Source organism: Oncorhynchus kisutch, linkage group LG2 (genome assembly GCF_002021735.2).
Source record: "Oncorhynchus kisutch isolate 150728-3 linkage group LG2, Okis_V2, whole genome shotgun sequence".
In the NCBI taxonomy this organism is placed as follows: Eukaryota; Metazoa; Chordata; class Actinopteri; order Salmoniformes; family Salmonidae; genus Oncorhynchus; species Oncorhynchus kisutch.
Window position 1 is genome coordinate 24,820,346 of NC_034175.2, and position 18,995 is coordinate 24,839,340.

The 18,995-nt window shown below is 43.6% G+C and overlaps 2 protein-coding genes and 1 non-coding gene across 3 annotated transcripts in view; 2 read left to right on the forward strand and 1 right to left on the reverse strand.

Annotated features, from left to right (window-relative positions):
* Positions 1 to 6,535, reverse strand: part of LOC109910260 (protein THEMIS2) — a 17,000-nt gene extending 10,465 nt beyond the window's left edge. Inside the window, exon 1 of the mRNA XM_020509397.2 lies at positions 6,342 to 6,535. Within this exon, the coding sequence (XP_020364986.1) occupies positions 6,342 to 6,447 (106 nt within the window). The 5' untranslated portion in view covers positions 6,448 to 6,535. The remainder of the gene's footprint in view (positions 1 to 6,341) is intronic.
* A 758-nt stretch (positions 6,536 to 7,293) lies between these two features.
* LOC109910366 (nuclear inhibitor of protein phosphatase 1-like) lies at positions 7,294 to 17,617 on the forward strand. The gene is made up of 7 exons (XM_020509556.2): positions 7,294 to 7,465; positions 7,670 to 7,730; positions 8,516 to 8,669; positions 8,881 to 9,107; positions 9,391 to 9,535; positions 14,418 to 14,482; positions 14,654 to 17,617. Exons 1-7 carry the CDS (start codon positions 7,413 to 7,415, stop codon positions 15,005 to 15,007), a joined length of 1,059 nt encoding a protein of 352 aa, XP_020365145.1. The 5' UTR covers positions 7,294 to 7,412; the 3' UTR covers positions 15,008 to 17,617.
* On the forward strand, positions 8,107 to 8,270 carry LOC116356897 (small Cajal body-specific RNA 1). Its single transcript, XR_004205195.1, has one exon.
* Positions 17,618 to 18,995: the final 1,378 nt, after the last annotated feature.

The window sequence follows — 18,995 nt, forward strand, 5'->3', positions numbered from 1 at the left end:
CCCGCCCACCTTCCAGAGACTGATGAACAGAGTGCTTTGACCCCACCAGCAGTACGCAGCGGCATATCTGGATGATATCATCATCCACAGCCAGGGTTGGGAAGAGCACCTGGCTGTGGAACCCCACAAAATGCAAACTAGGTTTCGAGGGGGTGGAGTACCTGGGGTATTTGATCGGACGGGGGAACTTCAAGCCCCAGGATAGGAAGGTTCACGCGGTACATGACTGGCCCGTTCCACGCTCCAAGACACAGGTCAAGTCCTTCCTGGGACTGGCCGGATACTATAGCCGGTTTATCTCCAAATTCGCGCCTATAGTTTCCCCACTCACCGATCTAACCAGAGCCCGCCTCCCGAAAACAGTGAGATGGACGGACGAGACATAAGTGGCGTTCAGCCATCTGAAGGAAGCACTGTGCTCCCATCCGATTCTCATAACGCCGATTTCCAGGTGCCGATGGTGGTCCAGACAGATGCATGTGATACGGAACTAGGTGCTGTTCTGTCCCAGATACACGATGGAGAGGAGCACCCCATCATGTACATCAGCCGAAAGCTGATACAGAGAGAGAAAAAACTACTCTATTGTTGAGAAAGAGTGTCTAGCAGTGAAGTGGGTGCTAGACACTCTCAAGACTTACCTGTTAGGTACCCACTTCACCCTGGTCCCAGACCATGCTCCCCTGGTCTGGATGGCCAGGGGAAAGGACACAAACGATCGGGTCACCAGGTGGTTCTTGTCCCTTCAACACTGCTCTTGTTCTGTTGTGCACAGGTCAGGGAAGAAGCATGGAAACGCGGATGCCCTATCGAGAAAGGAGACATACGTTTCACTGATGACAGTCCCCTCCCTGATAGAGCTAAGGGGGGGCTGTGTGATGTACAGCAGGTCAGCCACCAGGGGGAGACTCGTCGAGGCCTGGTGACAGATGGTGTATACATCACGAGGCGATGGCTCCATCTGCTGGACGTGCCAGGTCTCGATAGGTTCTCTGGCCAGGACTAATTGAAGCTGATTGGGAGTTGGTGAGTAAATCCAGGGCTGATTGCTCACCAGCTGTGCAAGGCCCATAAAGCTGCCAGAAAGGCAGCACACAGGGAGAGTGGGAGAAGAAAGGACTCCCGTATAGTTGGGGACGGTTAGAGAGGTAACAGAAGAGAGTGGAGTTTTGATCCCGACAGGATACAGCAAGACCCGTAGCCCAGAAGACGGTATCCCGGGGAGGGTCTCATGGGGGAGACCCATCCTTTTCTTTTTGATTTATAATTTAAATAAACACCCTTGAAACCGAGCTAATCCTACTCTGTCCGTGTAAATGTCTTGACCAAACCCCCTGGTCTGCCAGAACTACCTATGTAGATATTCCATTGAAAATCTGCCTTTTCCAGCTACAATAGTAATCTACAACAATGTCTGCACTGTATTTCTGATCAATTTGATGTTATTTTAATGGACAAAAGAAATTACTTTTCTTTCAAAAACAAGGACATTTCTAAGTGGCTCCAAACTTTTGAACAGTAGTGTATGTATGTGAATGGGGGATATAGACAGTATGGATATGAAAAGAAGGAGAAGAAGGAGGTGTGAATGGTAAATAATATATTGTGTCACTGGAGTCACTTTTTTTTATAAATAAGAATCTAATATGTTTCTGAACACTTCTACATTAATGTGGATGCCACCATGATTACAGATAATCATGAATGAATTGTGAATAATGATGAGTGACAAATAGGCACAAAGATCATACCCTCAAGGCATGGGTACAAACACTGTCAAGGAAATGGGCTTACCCAAGTTGTGCAGGATAATAAATTCAATTTGTAGAGTGCTTTTCATTTACAGATGTAAATCACAAAGCTCTTTACAGGGACAAAACAACAGAACACTAAACTAACGTATATGACCAACAACAGGCATCACAACATAGATCATATTGAGCTTAGATTTAAAGGCAAAAGGCAGTTGTGGTCTGGGGCATGCAGAGGTGGGGGTGGGGGGGCTTGATCCAGAGCCGGAGGACGACAGAATGCTCAGTCAGCCATTGTTTTTAAGCGTGTCTTTGGGACTGCAATTAGTCTTTGATCATTCGACCGAAGTGACAGTGAAGACGGTTTCGGGCTGAGCAGTTCACTGAGGTTTTGGGGACCAGAGGCATTGAAGGTATCAGAGGTGATGCAATACTGGACCTAATCATTTCAGACATGAACCAGCTTTCCCATAAACCATCCATCCTACCAGCCATTTGCCTCAGTGATCATCAGGCAGTACTATGGCCTCCAAAAGCCCAACAAACCAGAAGTGAGAGCATCGCCCTATCCGACAATCTAATCTGGACAGTTTTGGAAAGTTGATCACAACCCACTCCTGGCAAGAAGTATACAATGCCCCTAATGCTACATCCAAGACTGCTGCCTTCTATAACATGGACTGCTGTGTGTAATGACCACCTCCCTGTCCAAACTGTGAAAATGCACCCTACTGACAGACCCTGGATGACAGCAGAGGAGACTGGTAGGAGGAGCTATAGGAGGATAGGCTCATTGTAATGGCTGGAACAGAATATATGGAATGGAGTCAAACACATCAAGCATATGGAAACCATGTTTGACTCCGTTCCGTTTATTCCAAACCATTACAATGAGCCCGCACTCCTATAGCTCCTCCCACCAGCCTCCTCTGGCTGAAATCAAGGCCCCTCTGAAAATGCATATTCCTAGCCATGATCAAAACAACAAATTAGGAATAACATATGAAATTAACAACTGGTTCTCTCAGGTCAGCCAATCACTAACCTCCCTGGACACAACAGCCATCCCTGCTTTTTTACATTCCCTGCAGCCTCTCCCAGAAATCCAACCCTTGGAAGACAACCTGTGTGTGATCAAAACCAACAAAGCCCCTAGCCCCTACGATGTGCAACAGCAGATCCTATGAGAATTTGCCTGCGAGTTGAGTCAACCCATCAGTGACATCCTCAAAACATCATACTATTGAGGTGAATCCCTCTTCCAGTGGAAAGAAGCCACGTTCGTGCTCATCCCCAAGACCCTCCACCAGACAGCCAACCAACTACTGCCTATATCCCTGACACCACAACTATCAACATTCCTGTGACCTTTGCTGCCACCTGGATGAAGGAAGACATAAAACCCAGCCTAGACCCCAGACAGTTTGGAAGCAGACCCCAAAAATCATTGACTTACGATTTCGATAACCTTTTGGACTATACAAGCTGTCATACATCCCATCCACCATAACCACCCTCAACCATACTTACTTCTCCAAGGCATTTGACAAAATTTACCACACCATCGCCATTGAACGGCAACCCAACTGGATGTTAGACCTGCCCTCACAGCATGGCTCGTCAGTTTTGTGACCGGACGTAAACAACACTCTGGCAGGAACAGAAGGGAGGTGTGGCTCAAGGAACTCCGCTGGGTCCTCTCATCTTCCTTGCAGTCATAGACGGTGCAGCCCGGGATGTTGAGAGAAGGTGGAAGTATGTTGATGATTTCAGTCTGGCCCACACATGCACAATGGGAAAAATCTGCACACCAAAGCAGGCCCTGGACAACTTTGACTCATGGGTTCAGGCAAGAAAAATGTCACTGAACTCTGCCAAGGTCAAGGTCCTATCAGTGACCCTCACTAGAAATCCACCTGTCCCATGACCTCTCCAGTTTGAGGGGCAGGACTGCAAAGGAGCTCAAAGTATCTAATAGTGTGAAGATTCTAGGGTTAACGGTACAGAAGGATTTACAATGGGGTAAGCAGGTTGTTACATTTTTTTTGGTGCAATTTGTTACGCTTTGGTGCAATTTTTACAAGTATGTGGTACATTTTCACAACACATAGCACAAAACTCAAAACAGTGTGGCAGACGACAGGGAGAGGTGAGGGGAGTGGTTATTGAGGGGAGATTTATTGCAGCCTGCTGGCTCCACCCCCAAGCCTTATATGGACTTCCTGCCCCAACGAGGCAAGGCTGTAGTTCGTTAAGCCAGGGAGTGCTTGGGGATATAGGAGGAAGCAGCCTGCACAAAGCAGCAGAGAGAATTGTGTGTTATGAAGAGTGGGAGAAGAGAAAACAGTATCAGTGAGATTACACCGTTTGTGTACCGAATTGGCTGAGGACCTAAGTTTTGGGATTCCCCTGGGAGAACGGAACAGACAACGACTTGTGAACTGGGAAGTAATTGGTGAATTCCCCCTTTCTCTGTGCACAAAAATCCCTAATATCTCCCCTTTGTGCTACTGGTGTATGTTGTGTTATTGAACTTGGTGACTTTGAAACCCCACACCCTTTAGCCTGCTACAACAGATTAGCAAAAAGGCAGTTTCAAAACTCAAAGCACATTTCCAAATGACTGGGTACAACACAAAATCAGTCACTTTTTCACTAAAATTCAATCAGTGTTTCATCTAGAAATACATGTTCATATTAAGAATTTGCCTTTCGCAATGCTCACATTACTTTTAATATGGTAGTCTAATTTGTTAATATACCTTTCACTATTACTTAATCCAACTGCTGTTATTCGATAATCACTTAACCTTTTTGTAAACCTATACATTTCAAAACATATACAGATTTGGATAACTACAGAATTCCAATGTATGTTTGTAAAATATAAACAAAAAAGTATGATATACACTGAGTGTACAAAACATTTAGGACACCTGCTCTTTCCATGATCTTGACTGACCAGGTGAATCCAAGTGAAAGCTATGATCCCTTATTGATGTCACTTGTTAAATTCACTACTTGTGTAGCTGGTAGGGGAGGAGATGGGTTAAAGAAGGATTTTTAAGCCTTGAGACAATTGAGATTGTGTATGTGTGCCATTCAGAGGGTGAATCGGCAAGACAAAATGATTCATTGTCTTTAAACGGGGTATGGTAGTAGGTGCCAGGCACACCGGTTTGTGTCAAGAACTGCAATGCTTCTGGGGTTTTCACGCTCAACAGTTTCCCATGCGTATCAACAATGGTCCGAGGACAGACGCTATGCGCTTCAGCACTGGGCGGTCCCGTTTTGTGAGCTTGTGTGGCCTACTACTTTGCAGCTGAGCCGATGTTGCTCATACACGTTTCCACTTCACAATGACAGCATTTACAGTTGCCCAGGGCAGAAATTTGACGAACTGACTTGTTGGAAAGGTAGCATCCTACGATGGTGTCACGGAGCTCTTCAGTAAGGCCATTCTTCTGTTAATGTTTGCCTTTGGCGATTGCATGGCTGTGTGCTCAATTTTATACACCTGTTAGCAACGGGTGTGTCTGAAATAGCCGAATCCACTCATTTTAATTGGTGTCCACATACTTTTGTATATATAGTGTATCTTGCATTTTTGCTATTGGATCAACTGGTTATTAAAACAACTAAATTGAGAATGTATAATTGTTGTATTTTGGGGATTAAACCAATGTTTTCATGATATTTCACAGTAAACTTATATTTTGGATGAATGTTTTTGTGGTGAAAGATGTTTCCAAACAAAATTAACATGAACGTTTTTGAGTGTAAGACTGGCTGTGTTACAAGTGTTACCAGTTTGGAGTTTTGTACTAGTTTTGTACTTGTGAAAATGGCAACAAAGCGATTGAATAAAACTGTAAAACTCAATGTTTTGTTTTAGGAAAGTTGGAAGATAATGTTTGTAAGAAGGCAATTGTAGGCCAAAATATAATCTTTTAACTTTGGTGAGCTTTTCTTTCTATGATGATCACATTTTTTGGTTGCACCACGTTGGTTAAGCGCTCGCCACTTAATTTCACATCAGCCTAGCCGTATGTCTTGGATTCGCAATACCAAAACGATTCATTCATGATTATCCATAATCATGGTAGCATCCACATTAATATAGAAGTGTTCAGAAACATATGGTACTTTTATTGTAAATAAGACACAAATGACACAATACATCACTTACTATTCATTTCTACTGGGCACAACACAATCTGAAACACAACCAAAGAAAACTGCAAATGCATTCTAGGACTATTTAATCAAATACTACACCTTTGACTACTTTAATACACATCAGTTTTACCGTTTAGAAATTACAGTATCTAGTCTCACCATTTGAAGGTGTCTTATTTGGACAAATGTAATTATATGTATATGAAAATACTCTCAGTTGTAAATATGACAGTCTGTACTGTTGCCTAATTATGAGACTTTTGTTCTACTTCTGTTTGTGTATGTCGGAATTGAGTATAAAAAAACTGCCACTGACTGTTAATCAGTAAGCTTGTCTGTCTCATTTCAGGCAATGTAAAAATAGGTTTGCCCACACATGGAGTTTATGAAAAAAGGATGAAAAAGTCCTACCTTGAAAGTATACACCAGAGCAAACCTGTAGAGTCCGTGGCAGACAACTTTGATCCAAGGATGCAATTAATTCTTGCAGGGACATAACTACTTCAGTGCCTGCCATCGCTGCAGTGCAGAACCCGATGTTGTGCTGTCTAGGCTCAACTGTGTTTCCAAGAGAGGTGCCACTGATCTAACAGTTGAAAGCAACGACTGTATGAGGAAGTAGGCAACCAGATATTTTCAAGTAAAGTTAACCCCTGCCCTGTGATACTAGCTTGTGTTGCCAATAAAGATATGTGAACATGGATTTGACTTCTTTATTGTTTGCTTGTTTTATGCAGACATAAACATTTTATTATTTGCCTACAATCAAAAAAGAAACAACTCACCATGTTTCCTTTGGGAAATTGATGATTCCTAGCAGTACAGTATTGCATTGTGGAATTTTTGATTCTATTCATGTTCTCTGTATGTGAATATATTTTTTTTATAGATTTCTCACTATCAGCTGTAAAGCAAACAGCCCCTCAGGAATAATAAACATGATATACTCTACACCATAGCAGTCCAAAGGTCTAATTAAAATACATTCTGCAAAATTGTATGGTCTGTGATAAATGGGAAGCTACATGAACATGCGCCAAAATTAAATGTTGCACTGCAACTTCCTACAATTTTCAGTATATAAATGGAATATAAAACAAGGAGGATGTTGCTCTAGTAGTCTGTTCTTCTGTTCAGTGACTTTTCAATAAAAAATGGTCTATTCTATTGACTATTCTTGAAGTTATTCAATCTGATTCAAGGGAATGCGCGATAATGAAACCTAGGCATAATAACTGTATGCGTTAGTGCGTGTATGTTCACAGTTCATAGTTGCCATTACATTTCAGTAGGTAGCCTTTTTTCTAGGGTCGAATCAAGTCATTGTAGATAATGGAATGCATTACTTTCTTTTCGTCCATTTGGGCAGAGACGGGGAGATTTGGCTGTCAACGGATTAACCCGCCCAAAACTACAATTCCCAAACCAAGGCAACGTTTTACCCAGCATTCAACGGGTTTGTGTATGGGATAATGCTGCAAGATGGCGACAATTGCAACTGCTACAAACTTACCATCTTTTGATTGTCCAACATGGTGAGAAAATGCAATTATTCGAGATATTTACGTTATACAAAGACATCAAGTGCATGCAAAATCACAAAACAGCATTACTTTTTTTATTTTGTAGCTGGAAACGTATGTATTCCTTTTAGCCACGTCTTATTAGCTAACACATGCTAGCTAGCTGATACATTTCACTGAATGGTGTGCTTAGCTTTTGGTCCTTGTTCTTTTCAGGGCAGGCAAGCCCCCTCCAGGACTCCATTTGGACGTGATGAAAGGTGACAAAATGGTCGAGGTAAGAGCTTGGGGCTTCACGGGGCAAACATTTGAACTGCCTGTCTGTATTAGCCAAACTCAAACAAGGGTAAATATTCTGTATTGTTCCTTAGAATATGCCTAATATCTTGCATAATAGATCATCCATAACGCAACTGATGGGTTTACTGACATTCTGTACTGACCAACTGTACCAGCTTTATCAAAAGCTCTGATCGAGAACCATATGTGGTCCTACGTGATGTAGTTTACCCTTAAATGTCTATAGTCTAGACTGTCTACTTCAATATAGTATACACAATATACAATATAGTCTACTTCAGTCTGTATACTTCAGTATAGGTAGCTAGGTGTCCTGGTGTACTTAACTAAATAAACAAATGGATCAAACATGCATGCACCAGATATGGACCCGACTGTCCTCAGCACCAGTACACACTGGTGTCTTGAGTTCCGTGACTGTTGGGTTTTAAGAAAGGTGCCACAGAAACACCAGCCCTGATATTTAAGCTCATGAGTGTGAAGGTGCACTCTTGAGTTATGGCTCAGAGGCACAGTGCCTTAAACGGTTTCTTACAGCTGGAAAGGATTTCATTCAATGTTATCAGTGTTGTTAGCCTGGGTGTCTGTTTCTGATCTCTTGCAGACTCTTTATAAAATTGTCTTGCTAAAACAGCTTGGTGTGAGAATGAGTGATGAGTTGGCAAGAAAGCAGAATTATATATGGGACCTGGCTATGATGTTGTGACAGGGCAATACATGTATTTTCTCATATCTGTTTGTTATGATGGTGAATCTTTGTAGAAACTGATCATTGACGAGAAAAAGTACTACTTATTCGGGAGGAACCCGGACATGTGTGACTTCACCATCGACCACCAGTCATGTTCACGCGTGCATGCTGCCCTGGTCTACCACAAGCACCTGAAGAGGGTGTTCCTTATTGATAACAACAGCAGTAAGTGAACTGTCGTGAACATTAGTAAAATACTGTATCTTACTGCAGCTAGTAAAAGGACTCAAAATCTAACAGTTGCATTGCCTTAGAGGAGTGCACTGTAGAATAAAGGCTAGGGAACTATTATGTTTTGTTGACTCTTTACTTCACTTTTTATAAACTACATCCCTACATGATATGTGGACTTGAAGGTTGTAAATTACGTTCTCAGCGCATGGTACCTTCCTGGGACACATCCGCCTGGAGCCCAATAAACCTCAGCAGGTCCCCATAGACTCCACCATGTCGTTTGGGGCGTCCACGCGAGCCTACACCATCCGGGAGAAACCTCAGAGCCAGCAAGGAACCAATGCCGCCACAGGGGACAGCAAGGCCGGAGAGGACGAGGAGGGGTCTAAGGGCCTCTTAGGATTACCAGAGGAGGAGACCGAGTTAGAGGTGTGTCTCCAGTAGTTGTCTACCAGGGCATTTGTATAGACATGCGGGTGTGTACTATTACCACAGTAGCTATAGATACACTTTGTTAAACAGGACATAGTGAGTTATCTTTTGTTCTGTCAGTGTTTTTAGTGTTTTTTTTTTATTGATTTTTTTTGCTCTCGCTGTTTCCAATTCTGTGTGTTTAGACAAGGCTATTCCTATTAAGCACATGAGTCTATTAACTTTGTTTCACTTCTCCTTTCCCAAACATTCATCCATCCCCCTGTCTGGGCTGTGACAGAACCTGACAGAGTTCAACACGGCCCACAACAAGCGCATCTCCACCCTGACCATCGAGGAGGGCAACCTAGAGATCCAGAGACCCAAGAGGAAGAGGCGGAACTCCAGAGTCACCTTCAACGAGGACGATGAGGTCATCAACCCGGGTAAGCTCTCTCTTTAACCCCATTGGCCTAGCACCAGTATCCAAGTATTGGTTCTTTATCTGTAGTTGAGGAAAAAGTGTTTCTGTGCCTGTCTTCATATTTCACAAAGTGTCTAAGACATAAAAAAAAAGAAAATTATGATCTAAAAGAAAATATTGATCCTAGTTGAACACTCTCACTTTGAGATGCTTTGTAAACATGGACCCTAATTTACAGTACCAGTCAAAAGTTTGCACACCTACTCATTCAAGGGCATTCTCTCAACCAGCTTCACCTAGAATGATTTTCCAACAGTCTTGACGTAGTTTCCACATATGCTGAGCACTTGTTGGCTGCTTTTCCTTCACTCTGCGGTTTAACTCATCCCAAACCATCTCAATTGGGTTGAGGTTGGATGATTGTGGAGGCCAGGTCATCTGATGCAGTACTCTATCACTCTCTTTCTTGGTCAAATATCCCTTACACAGTCTGGGGGTGTGTTGTCATTGTCCTGTTGAAAAACAAATAGTCCCAATAAGCGCAAAACAGATAGGATGGCTTATCCCTGCAGAATTCAAAATAAATCACTGACAGTGTCACCAGGAAAGCACTCCCACGCCATCACACCTTCTCCTCTGTGCTTCACGGTGGGAACCACACATACGGAGATAATCCGTTCACATTCTCTACTTCTCACAAAGACACGGTGGTTGGAACCAAAAATCTCTCATTTGGACTCACATCAGACAAAATTACATATTTCCTCCTGTCTAATGTCCATTGCTCGTGCTTCTTGGCCCAAGCAAGTCTTCTTATTGGTGTCCTTTTAGTAGCAGTTTCTTTACAGCAATTTGACCATGAAGGCATGGTTCATGCAGTCTCCTCTGAACAGTTGATGTTGAGATGTGTCTGTTACTTGAACTTTGAAGCATTTATTTGGGCTGCAATTTATGAGGCTGGTAACTCTAATGAACTTATCCTCTGCAGCAGAGGTAACTCTGGGTCTTCCTTTCCTGTGGCGGTCCTCATGAGAGCCAGTTTCATCATAGCACTTGATGGTTTTTGTGACTTCACTTGAAGAAACTTTCAAAGTTCTTGATATTTTCCGCATTGACTGACCTTCATGTCTTAAAGTAATGAGAAACTGTTGTTTATTTTTGCTTATTTGAGCTGTTCTTGCCATAATATTTTTTATTTATTTTTTTATTTCACCTTTATTTAACCAGGTAGGCTAGTTGAGAACAAGTTCTCATTTGCAACTGCGACCTGGCCAAGATAAAGCATAGCAGTGTGAGCAGACAACAAAGAGTTACACATGGAGTAAACAATTAACAAGTCAATAACACAGTAGAAACCAAAGGGGGAGTCTATATACAATGTGTGCAAAAGGCATGAGGAGGTAGGCAAATAATTACAATTTTGCAGATTAACACTGGAGTGATGAATGATCAGATGGTCATGTACAGGTAGAGATGTTGGTGTGCAAAAGAGCAGAAAAGTAAATAAATAAAAACAGTATGGGGATGAGGTAGGTGAAAAAGGGTGGGCTATTTACCAATAGACTATGTACAGCTGCAGCGATCGGTTAGCTGCTCAGATAGCTGATGTTTGAAGTTGGTGAGGGAGATAAAAGTCTCCAACTTCAGCAATTTTTGCAATTCGTTCCAGTCACAGGCAGCAGAGTACTGGAACGAAAGGCGGCCAAATGAGGTGTTGGCTTTAGGGATGATCAGTGAGATACACCTGCTGGAGCGCGTGCTACGGATGGGTGTTGCCATCGTGACCAGTGAGCTGAGATAAGGCGGAGCTTTACCTAGCATGGACTTGTAGATGACCTGGAGCCAGTGGGTCTGGCGACGAATATGTAGCGAGGGCCAGCCGACTAGAGCATACAAGTCGCAGTGGTGGGTGGTATAAGGTGCTTTAGTGACGAAACGGATGGCACTGTGATAGACTGCATCCAGTTTGCTGAGTAGAGTGTTGGAAGCCATTTTGTAGATGACATCGCCGAAGTCGAGGATCGGTAGGATAGTCAGTTTTACTAGGGTAAGCTTGGCGGCGTGAGTGAAGGAGGCTTTGTTGCGGAATAGAAAGCCGACTCTTGATTTGATTTTCGATTGGAGATGTTTGATATGAGTCTGGAAGGAGAGTTTGCAGTCTAGCCAGACACCTAGGTACTTAGACGTCCACATATTCTAGGTCGGAACCATCCAGGGTGGTGATGCTAGTCGGGCATGCGGGTGCAGGCAGCGACCGGTTGAAAAGCATGCATTTGGTTTTACTAGCGTTTAAGAGCAGTTGGAGGCCACGGAAGGAGTGTTGTATGGCATTGAAGCTTGTTTGGAGGTTAGATAGCACAGTGTCCAAAGACGGGCCGAAGGTATATAGAATGGTGTCGTCTGCGTAGAGGTGGATCAGGGAATCGCCCGCAGCAAGAGCAACATCATTGATATACACAGAGAAAAGAGTCGGCCCGAGAATTGAACCCTGTGGCACCCCCATAGAGACTGCCAGAGGACCAGACAGCATGCCCTCCGATTTGACGCACTGAACTCTGTCTGCAAAGTAATTGGTGAACCAACCTTTCGACTCGGTGATTGACCGAGTCGAAAGCCTTGGCAAGGTCGATGAAGACGGCGGCACAGTACTGTCTTTTATCGATGGCGGTTATGATATCGTTGAGTACCTTGAGTGTGGCTGAGGTGCACCCATGACCGGCTCGGAAACCAGATTGCACAGCGGAGAAGGTGCGGTGGGATTCGAGATGGTCAGTGACCTGTTTGTTGACTTGGCTTTCGAAGACCTTAGATAGGCAGGGCAGGATGGATATAGGTCTGTAACAGTTTGGGTCCAGGGTGTCTCCCCCTTTGAAGAGGGGGATGACTGCGGCAGCTTTCCAATCCTTGGGGATCTCAGACGATATGAAAGAGAGGTTGAACAGGCTGGTAATAGGGGTTGCGACAATGGTGGCAGATAGTTTCAGAAATAGAGGGTCCAGATTGTCAAGCCCAGCTGATTTGTACGGGTCCAGGTTTTGCAGCTCTTTCAGAACATCTGCTATCTGGATTTGGTTAAAGGAGAACCTGGAGAGGCTTGGGCGAGGAGCTGCGGGGGGGCGGAGCTGTTGGCCGAGGTTGAAGTAGCCAGGCGGAAGGCATGGCCAGCCATTGAGAAATGCTTATTGAAGTTTTCGATAATCATGGATTTATCAGTGGTGACCGTGTTACCTAGCCTCAGTGCAGTGGGCAGCTGGGAGGAGGTGCTCTTGTTCTCCATGGACTTCACGGTGTCCCAGAACTTTTTGGAGTTGGAGCTACAGGATGCAAACTTCTGCCTGAAGAAGCTGGCCTTAGCTTTCCTGACTGACTGCGTGTATTGGTTCCGGACTTCCCTGAACAGTTGCATATCACGGGGACTATTCGATGCTATTGCAGTCCGCCACAGGATGTTTTTGTGCTGGTCGAGGGCAGTCAGGTCTGGGGTGAACCAAGGGCTGTATCTGTTCTTAGTTCTGCATTTTTTGAACGGAGCATGCTTATCTAAAATGGTGAGGAAGTTACTTTTGAAGAATGACCAGGCATCCTCAACTGACGGGATGAGGTCAATGTCCTTCCAGGATACCCGGGCCAGGTCGATTAGAAAGGCCTGCTCACAGAAGTGTTTTAGGGAGCGTTTGACAGTAATGAGGGGTGGTCGTTTGACTGCGGCTCCGTAGCGGATACAGGCAATGAGGCAGTGATCGCTGAGATCCTGGTTGAAGACAGCGGAGGTGTATTTGGAGGGCCAGTTGGTCAGGATGACGTCTATGAGGGTGCCCTTGTTTACAGAGTTAGGGTTGTACCTGATTTGTGTGAGATTGAGGGCATCTAGCTTAGATTGTAGGACTGGCGAGGTGTTAAGCATATCCCAGTTTAGGTCACCTAACAGAACAAACTCTGAAGCTAGATGGGGGGCGATCAATTCACAAATGGTGTCCAGGGCACAGCTGGTAGCTGAGGGGGGTCGGTAGCAGGCGGCAACCGTGAGAGACTTATTTCTGGAGAGAGTAATTTTCAAAATTAGTAGTTCGAACTGTTTGGGTATGGACCTGGAAAGTATGACATTACTTTGCAGGCTATCTCTGCAGTAAACTGCAACTCCGCCCCCTTTGGCACTTCTATCTTGACGGAAGATGTTATAGTTGGGTATGGAAATCTCTGAATTTTTGGTGGCCTTCCTGAGCCAGGATTCAGACACAGCAAGGACATCAGGGTTAGCAGAGTGTGCTAAAGCAGTGAGTAAGACAAACTTAGGGAGGAGGCTTCTGATGTTGACATGCATGAAACCAAGGCTTTTTCGATCACAGAAGTCAACAAATGAGGGTGCCTGGGGACATGCAGGGCCTGGGTTTGGACTTGGTCTTTTACCAAATAGGGTAAAAAATATACACCCCTACCTTGTCACAACACAACTGTTTGACTTAAACGCATTAAGAAGGAAAGAAATTCTACAAATGTACTTTTAACAAGCCACACCTTTTAATTGAAATGCATTCCAGGTGACTACCTAATGAAGCTGGTTGAGAGAATGCCAAAAGCTGTAATTTAGGCAAAGGGGGTCTATTTGAAGAGTCTCAAATGTAAAGTATATATTTTGATTTGTTTTATACTTTTTTTTGGTTACTACAAAATTCCCTGTGTTATTTCGTAGTTTTGATTTCTTCACTATTATTCTACAATGCAGAAAATAATACAAAATAAAGAAAAACCATGGAAATGAGTAGGTGTCCAAACTTTTGACTGGTGCTGTAAGTAATTATATAAACTGAGGTTGGGTGAAAATAAGGAACTTTGTGCCAATCTAAAACCTGTTGCTTCACTCATGTAATGCATGCAGTAACTCAGTGCTTCTTGAAACCTTACAGAGGACATTGATCCCTCAGTGGGGCGCTTCAGGAACATGGTGCAGACTGCTGTCGTCCCTATAAAGGTAAGCCACTAAAATGCATCTATTGCATGAGGTGTCAAGATCCTTTTATACGGTCACATTTCAGTTTAAGGAAGCCTATAATTAAGATAATTGCAATGATATCCCAGAAACAAACACTATACATAGCCTACAGATGAGTTACTACTCAGTCTTTGGTCGTTTCCACTCTAGAAACAGAAAATGGAGAGGCACGGCTCACTTAGTATGGACGACGTTGTGACGAGGCGCATCCACAACTACACCTTCGGCGGCGGCCTTTATGGGGACCTGCCACCCACCAGCCACGAGGGCCACCACGCCGGGGCCCCGAGCGGAGCCACTATCCTGGGGGGTCTCCCTCTGCCCTTCCCCAACCCGGCCCCAGAGGTGAACCTGGCCCCGGACGCCCCCCAGCCACCTGTCACCCTCAACCCTGTCCCCGTTACAGGCCCCTATCCCTCCGAGGTCCTCAACGAGCCCCGCAAGAAAAAGTACGCTAAAGAGGCATGGCCAGGCAAGAAGCCCACCCCCTCCCTACTAATCTAACCCTCTCCCTACACTACGGCTCTTTCTCGATTCGTCTTTCCTCTGTACTTTACCTCCTCTCTCATGCATTGTAGAAGATCCAAGGTCTCTCCTCTTGGACCTTCTCCAATGTATTTTGAGGCGAGGAGAGAGGACATGCGAAATCCAGGAAAGCCGAATTAGGAAAGAGCCTATGTGGTGGAGGCAGGGCTGACTCTCAGGGTATGGGCGGAGACATCAGGGACCATGACCCGTTGGAGGCGGATTGATTTTTCTTAAGACTGTTTTGTCAATGTTTTCTACGTTACTTCCTCGTTCTCCTAAAGATTATCCGAAAGTCTTCATCAGTACATTCCATGAAGACAGGAACACCACTCCTTCGGGAGATGAATGTTTGATGTGTTTTACAAATGAAGTCATGTAAAAAAGGCAGTACTTGGCAGACCAAGTCAGTTGGTTAGATAAGAGTAACTTGTGGCATAAATCAGTGTCACATGGCCGTGATATTTTACCTCTAATTGATAGTCAGGCATCGTGCAGGGAAACAAACACGAAGCGAATGTAACTTAGGGAAACAAACATCATTATGTTCTCATCCAGATTCACATGGATTTATTTTCCATGCTACAGCACCCAATATTACAGCAGGTTTTTAAAGGGCCTGCTCCGTGTTGCCATTTTTGCTATGGGAAAAACATTGCGATACTGGTATCACAGCCTAGTCGTTATATGGTTGATCACTGTGAGTTCCATATTACGATCTCCACTTCCTTCTTTAAGGTCTTGATATTTGTTCGAAGTCTATCTTTGGACATAGTATTTTTGCTCACTATACAGTGCATTCGGGAAAGTATTCAGAACCCTTGATTTTTTCCCCCCACATTTTGTTACTTAACAGCCTTATTCTAAAATGGATGCGGAATTTTTTTTATTTTTTATCCATCTGCACACAATACTCCATGTCGAAGCAAAAACAGTGTTTTAGACATTTTAGCAAGTTATTAAAAATAGAATACTGAAATATCACATTTACATAATCGCACCTTTGGCAGCGATTACATCCTCGAGTCTTCTTGGGTATGGCGCTACAAGCTTGGCGGACCTTTATTTAGGGAGTTTCTCCCATTCTTCTCTGCAGATCCTCTCAAGCTCTGTCAGGTTGGATGGGGACTGTTGCTACACAGCTATTTTCAGGTCTCTCCAGAGATGTTCAAGTCCGGGCTCTGGCGGGGCCACTCAAATACATTCAGAGACTTGTCCCGAAGCCACTCCTGCGTTGTCTTGGCTGTGTGCTTAGGGTCGTTGTTCTTTTGGAAGGTGAACCTTCACCCCAGACTGAGCTCCTGAGCGCTCTGGAGCAGGTTTTCATTAAGGATCTTTCTGTACTTTGCTCCGTTCATCTTTCCCTCGATCCTGACTAGTCTCCCAGTCCCTGCTGCTAAAAGGTATCCCCACAGCATGATGCTGACACCGCCATGCTTCACCGTAGGGATGGTGCCTGGTTTCCTCCAGATGTGACGCTTGGCATTCAGGCCAAAGAGTTCAATCTTGTTTTAATCAGATCAGAGAATCTTGTTTCTCATGGTCTTCGAGCCTTTAGGTGCCTTTTGGCAAACTCTAAGCGGGCTGTCGTGCCTTTTGTGAAGGAGTGGCTTCTGTCTGTCCACTCTACCATAAAGGCCTGATTGGTGAAGTGCTGCAGAGATGGTTGTCCTTTTGGAAGATTCTCCCATCTCCACAGAGGATCTCTGGAGCTTCTTCAGTGACCATTGGGTTCTTGGCCACTTCCCTGACCAAGGCCCTTCTCCCCCGATTGCTCAGTTTGGCCAGGCGGCCAGCTCTACATGTACCTGAGCTCAACTTTGAGTCTCATTGCAAAAGGTCTGTATACATAAGTAAATAAGTTATTCCTATATTTTTTAAATATATAGATTTGCAAAAATTACTTGTTTTCGCAGAAAAAGTCAAGGGGTCTGAACTATCTGAATGGACTGTAGTTATTTTTTAAATCTGTTAAACTTGTAATGTGAACTGTTTTATACAAGATGGATTATTATAGGAATTGACAAAAGTAGATCAGAGTTTCTGAAAAAAGATATGTCCATTTTCCTAAAGACTGAATAGGACTATAGGTTTATATTTTTACAGTGCTATCAAGATGAGTGCAGCGAAGAGAGAATTTAATGTTTACTCAGTTTACATTCACAATCAATCTCAGTAATAAACAGTTAATAGGCTGCGCAGAGAGTAGTATTTAAATACTATCTTCCCATTATAAAGATTGCAGTATAACCTGTAAGTTGCAACTCTGCCTGAATGTTAGTGAGTTCTGAAGTCCTCTAGATTTTACATATCGCAATGTAAATTGGCCTGATCTGAGCCACCAATAAAATGGATTGGTCACATGAGTTAAGACTGTAAGGTTCTCAGTTGGTGCAATTTGATGTTGAGTATTGTTTCACAGGCCTTTTGAAATGATTCAATTTCAAATGTGGTACACATGGTCCTGCATCAAAGCACCCATAAAATGACTGTCAAAATGTAGCTTCTTGATGTTCAAAGAACTGTTAGTTTTCACACCAGCAGAATACGATGCCCCCTTTACTGATTAATGAAACATTTATGTGGTATTTGAGAACTTGCAAAAGCCATGCTATTTGCATTAACTTTGTCCAGATGGACAGACCTTTTGTCCCACTTTCGGATGATGTTGGATTTTTTTATTCACGTAATACACTGTAAATAAAAACTGAATTTTGTCACAAACAGATTTTTTTTGTGCGGTTTACAGAATAGTGTCGTTTTTACATGGTAGTAGGCCTATATCTTCAAACACCATGATTCAATTGGGATTTTGTCAGTTAATTTTTAATTCCAAGGTAGCCATCTTAGTATTAAATACCAGTATCTACCAGCACGTGTTAAACCTATTCCAGAATATTCCATAGACATAGACCAGGCAGACTAATTTGTGAGGACTTTGAACAGTCATCAGTGTTGGTCAGAGCATGCCAGTCTGTCGGTTATGTGTTGAAGGCCAGCTGAAACCGCACCTAGTGTTTCTCAATCCATCAGCTGGCAGATGCCCATAGTGTGACCCTTCACCCAGTGGCATGGATGCTAACTGTTGGGTGGTGGTTAAGAGATCTTTACATACTCATGTGACACCGTAGCAGGGTTAGGGTCAATTCCATTTCAAATCCAGTCAATTCAGAAAGTAAACCAAATTCCTAATTGAAGAGAATTGGAATTTCAGTGTACATCCTGAATTGACTGGAATTGACCCCAACCCTGTACCATAGCGTCTTGGGTGTGTTTAGGGATTGGAAAACACATTATTGCAGACAGAAATAGACTGGATAGAGCTGGCACGATTCCCTATTCAGACCATTTCCGTTCTACACAACACATTTCTATCTGAACGTTCTGCAACGTTACATCCTCCTGCACAGGCCCCTGATGTGGCACCATGCATTTCCGACCATCTGTTTTTCAGTTTTGTTCCCCAAATCACCACGACAAGGAAGGAACACATTCATTTCACCACATTGTAGGAGTTACCATACAAAATGATAAGTATTGTAAAAGGGATAGTTTACTCAATTACAAAATGACATTGGTTTCATTACCGTGTAAGCAGTCTATGGAGTCTAAGGTATGACAGCAATTTCTGCTTCGGTTGAGTTTCTCTGGCACCATTTTAGCATTTGTGGCACAAATCCCATTCATGGAACTGATATTCACATTTTTTGTGCTTCATGTCCAAGTCATCCAAAAGTATCTCAAATTGATTGTGAAGCTCAAGCTCACTTCTCGATTATTTGAACGTGTGAAAAATGTTTATCAGTCCCATGACTTGAATGGGACCGTGTGTGGAAACTGCCAGGGAAACTAAACCAGAGCATGGATTGTTGTCACACCTGCTTACAGGGTAAGGAAACAAATATTACGCTATGTAGATTAAAGTGACAGCGAGGGAAGAAGTGTTTTAAGTTGAGGTAGCGTGCTG

Excerpts from the sequence above, each read along its gene's own strand:
- LOC109910366 (XM_020509556.2), top strand. The coding sequence starts at position 7,413 with ATGGCGACAATTGCAACTGCTACAAACTTACCATCTTTTGATTGTCCA. Across the intron at positions 9,108-9,390 it reads AGGAGGAGACCGAGTTAGAG|AACCTGACAGAGTTCAACAC; the intron begins GTGTGTCTCCAG and ends GGGCTGTGACAG. Across the intron at positions 9,536-14,417 it reads CGATGAGGTCATCAACCCGG|AGGACATTGATCCCTCAGTG; the intron begins GTAAGCTCTCTC and ends GAAACCTTACAG.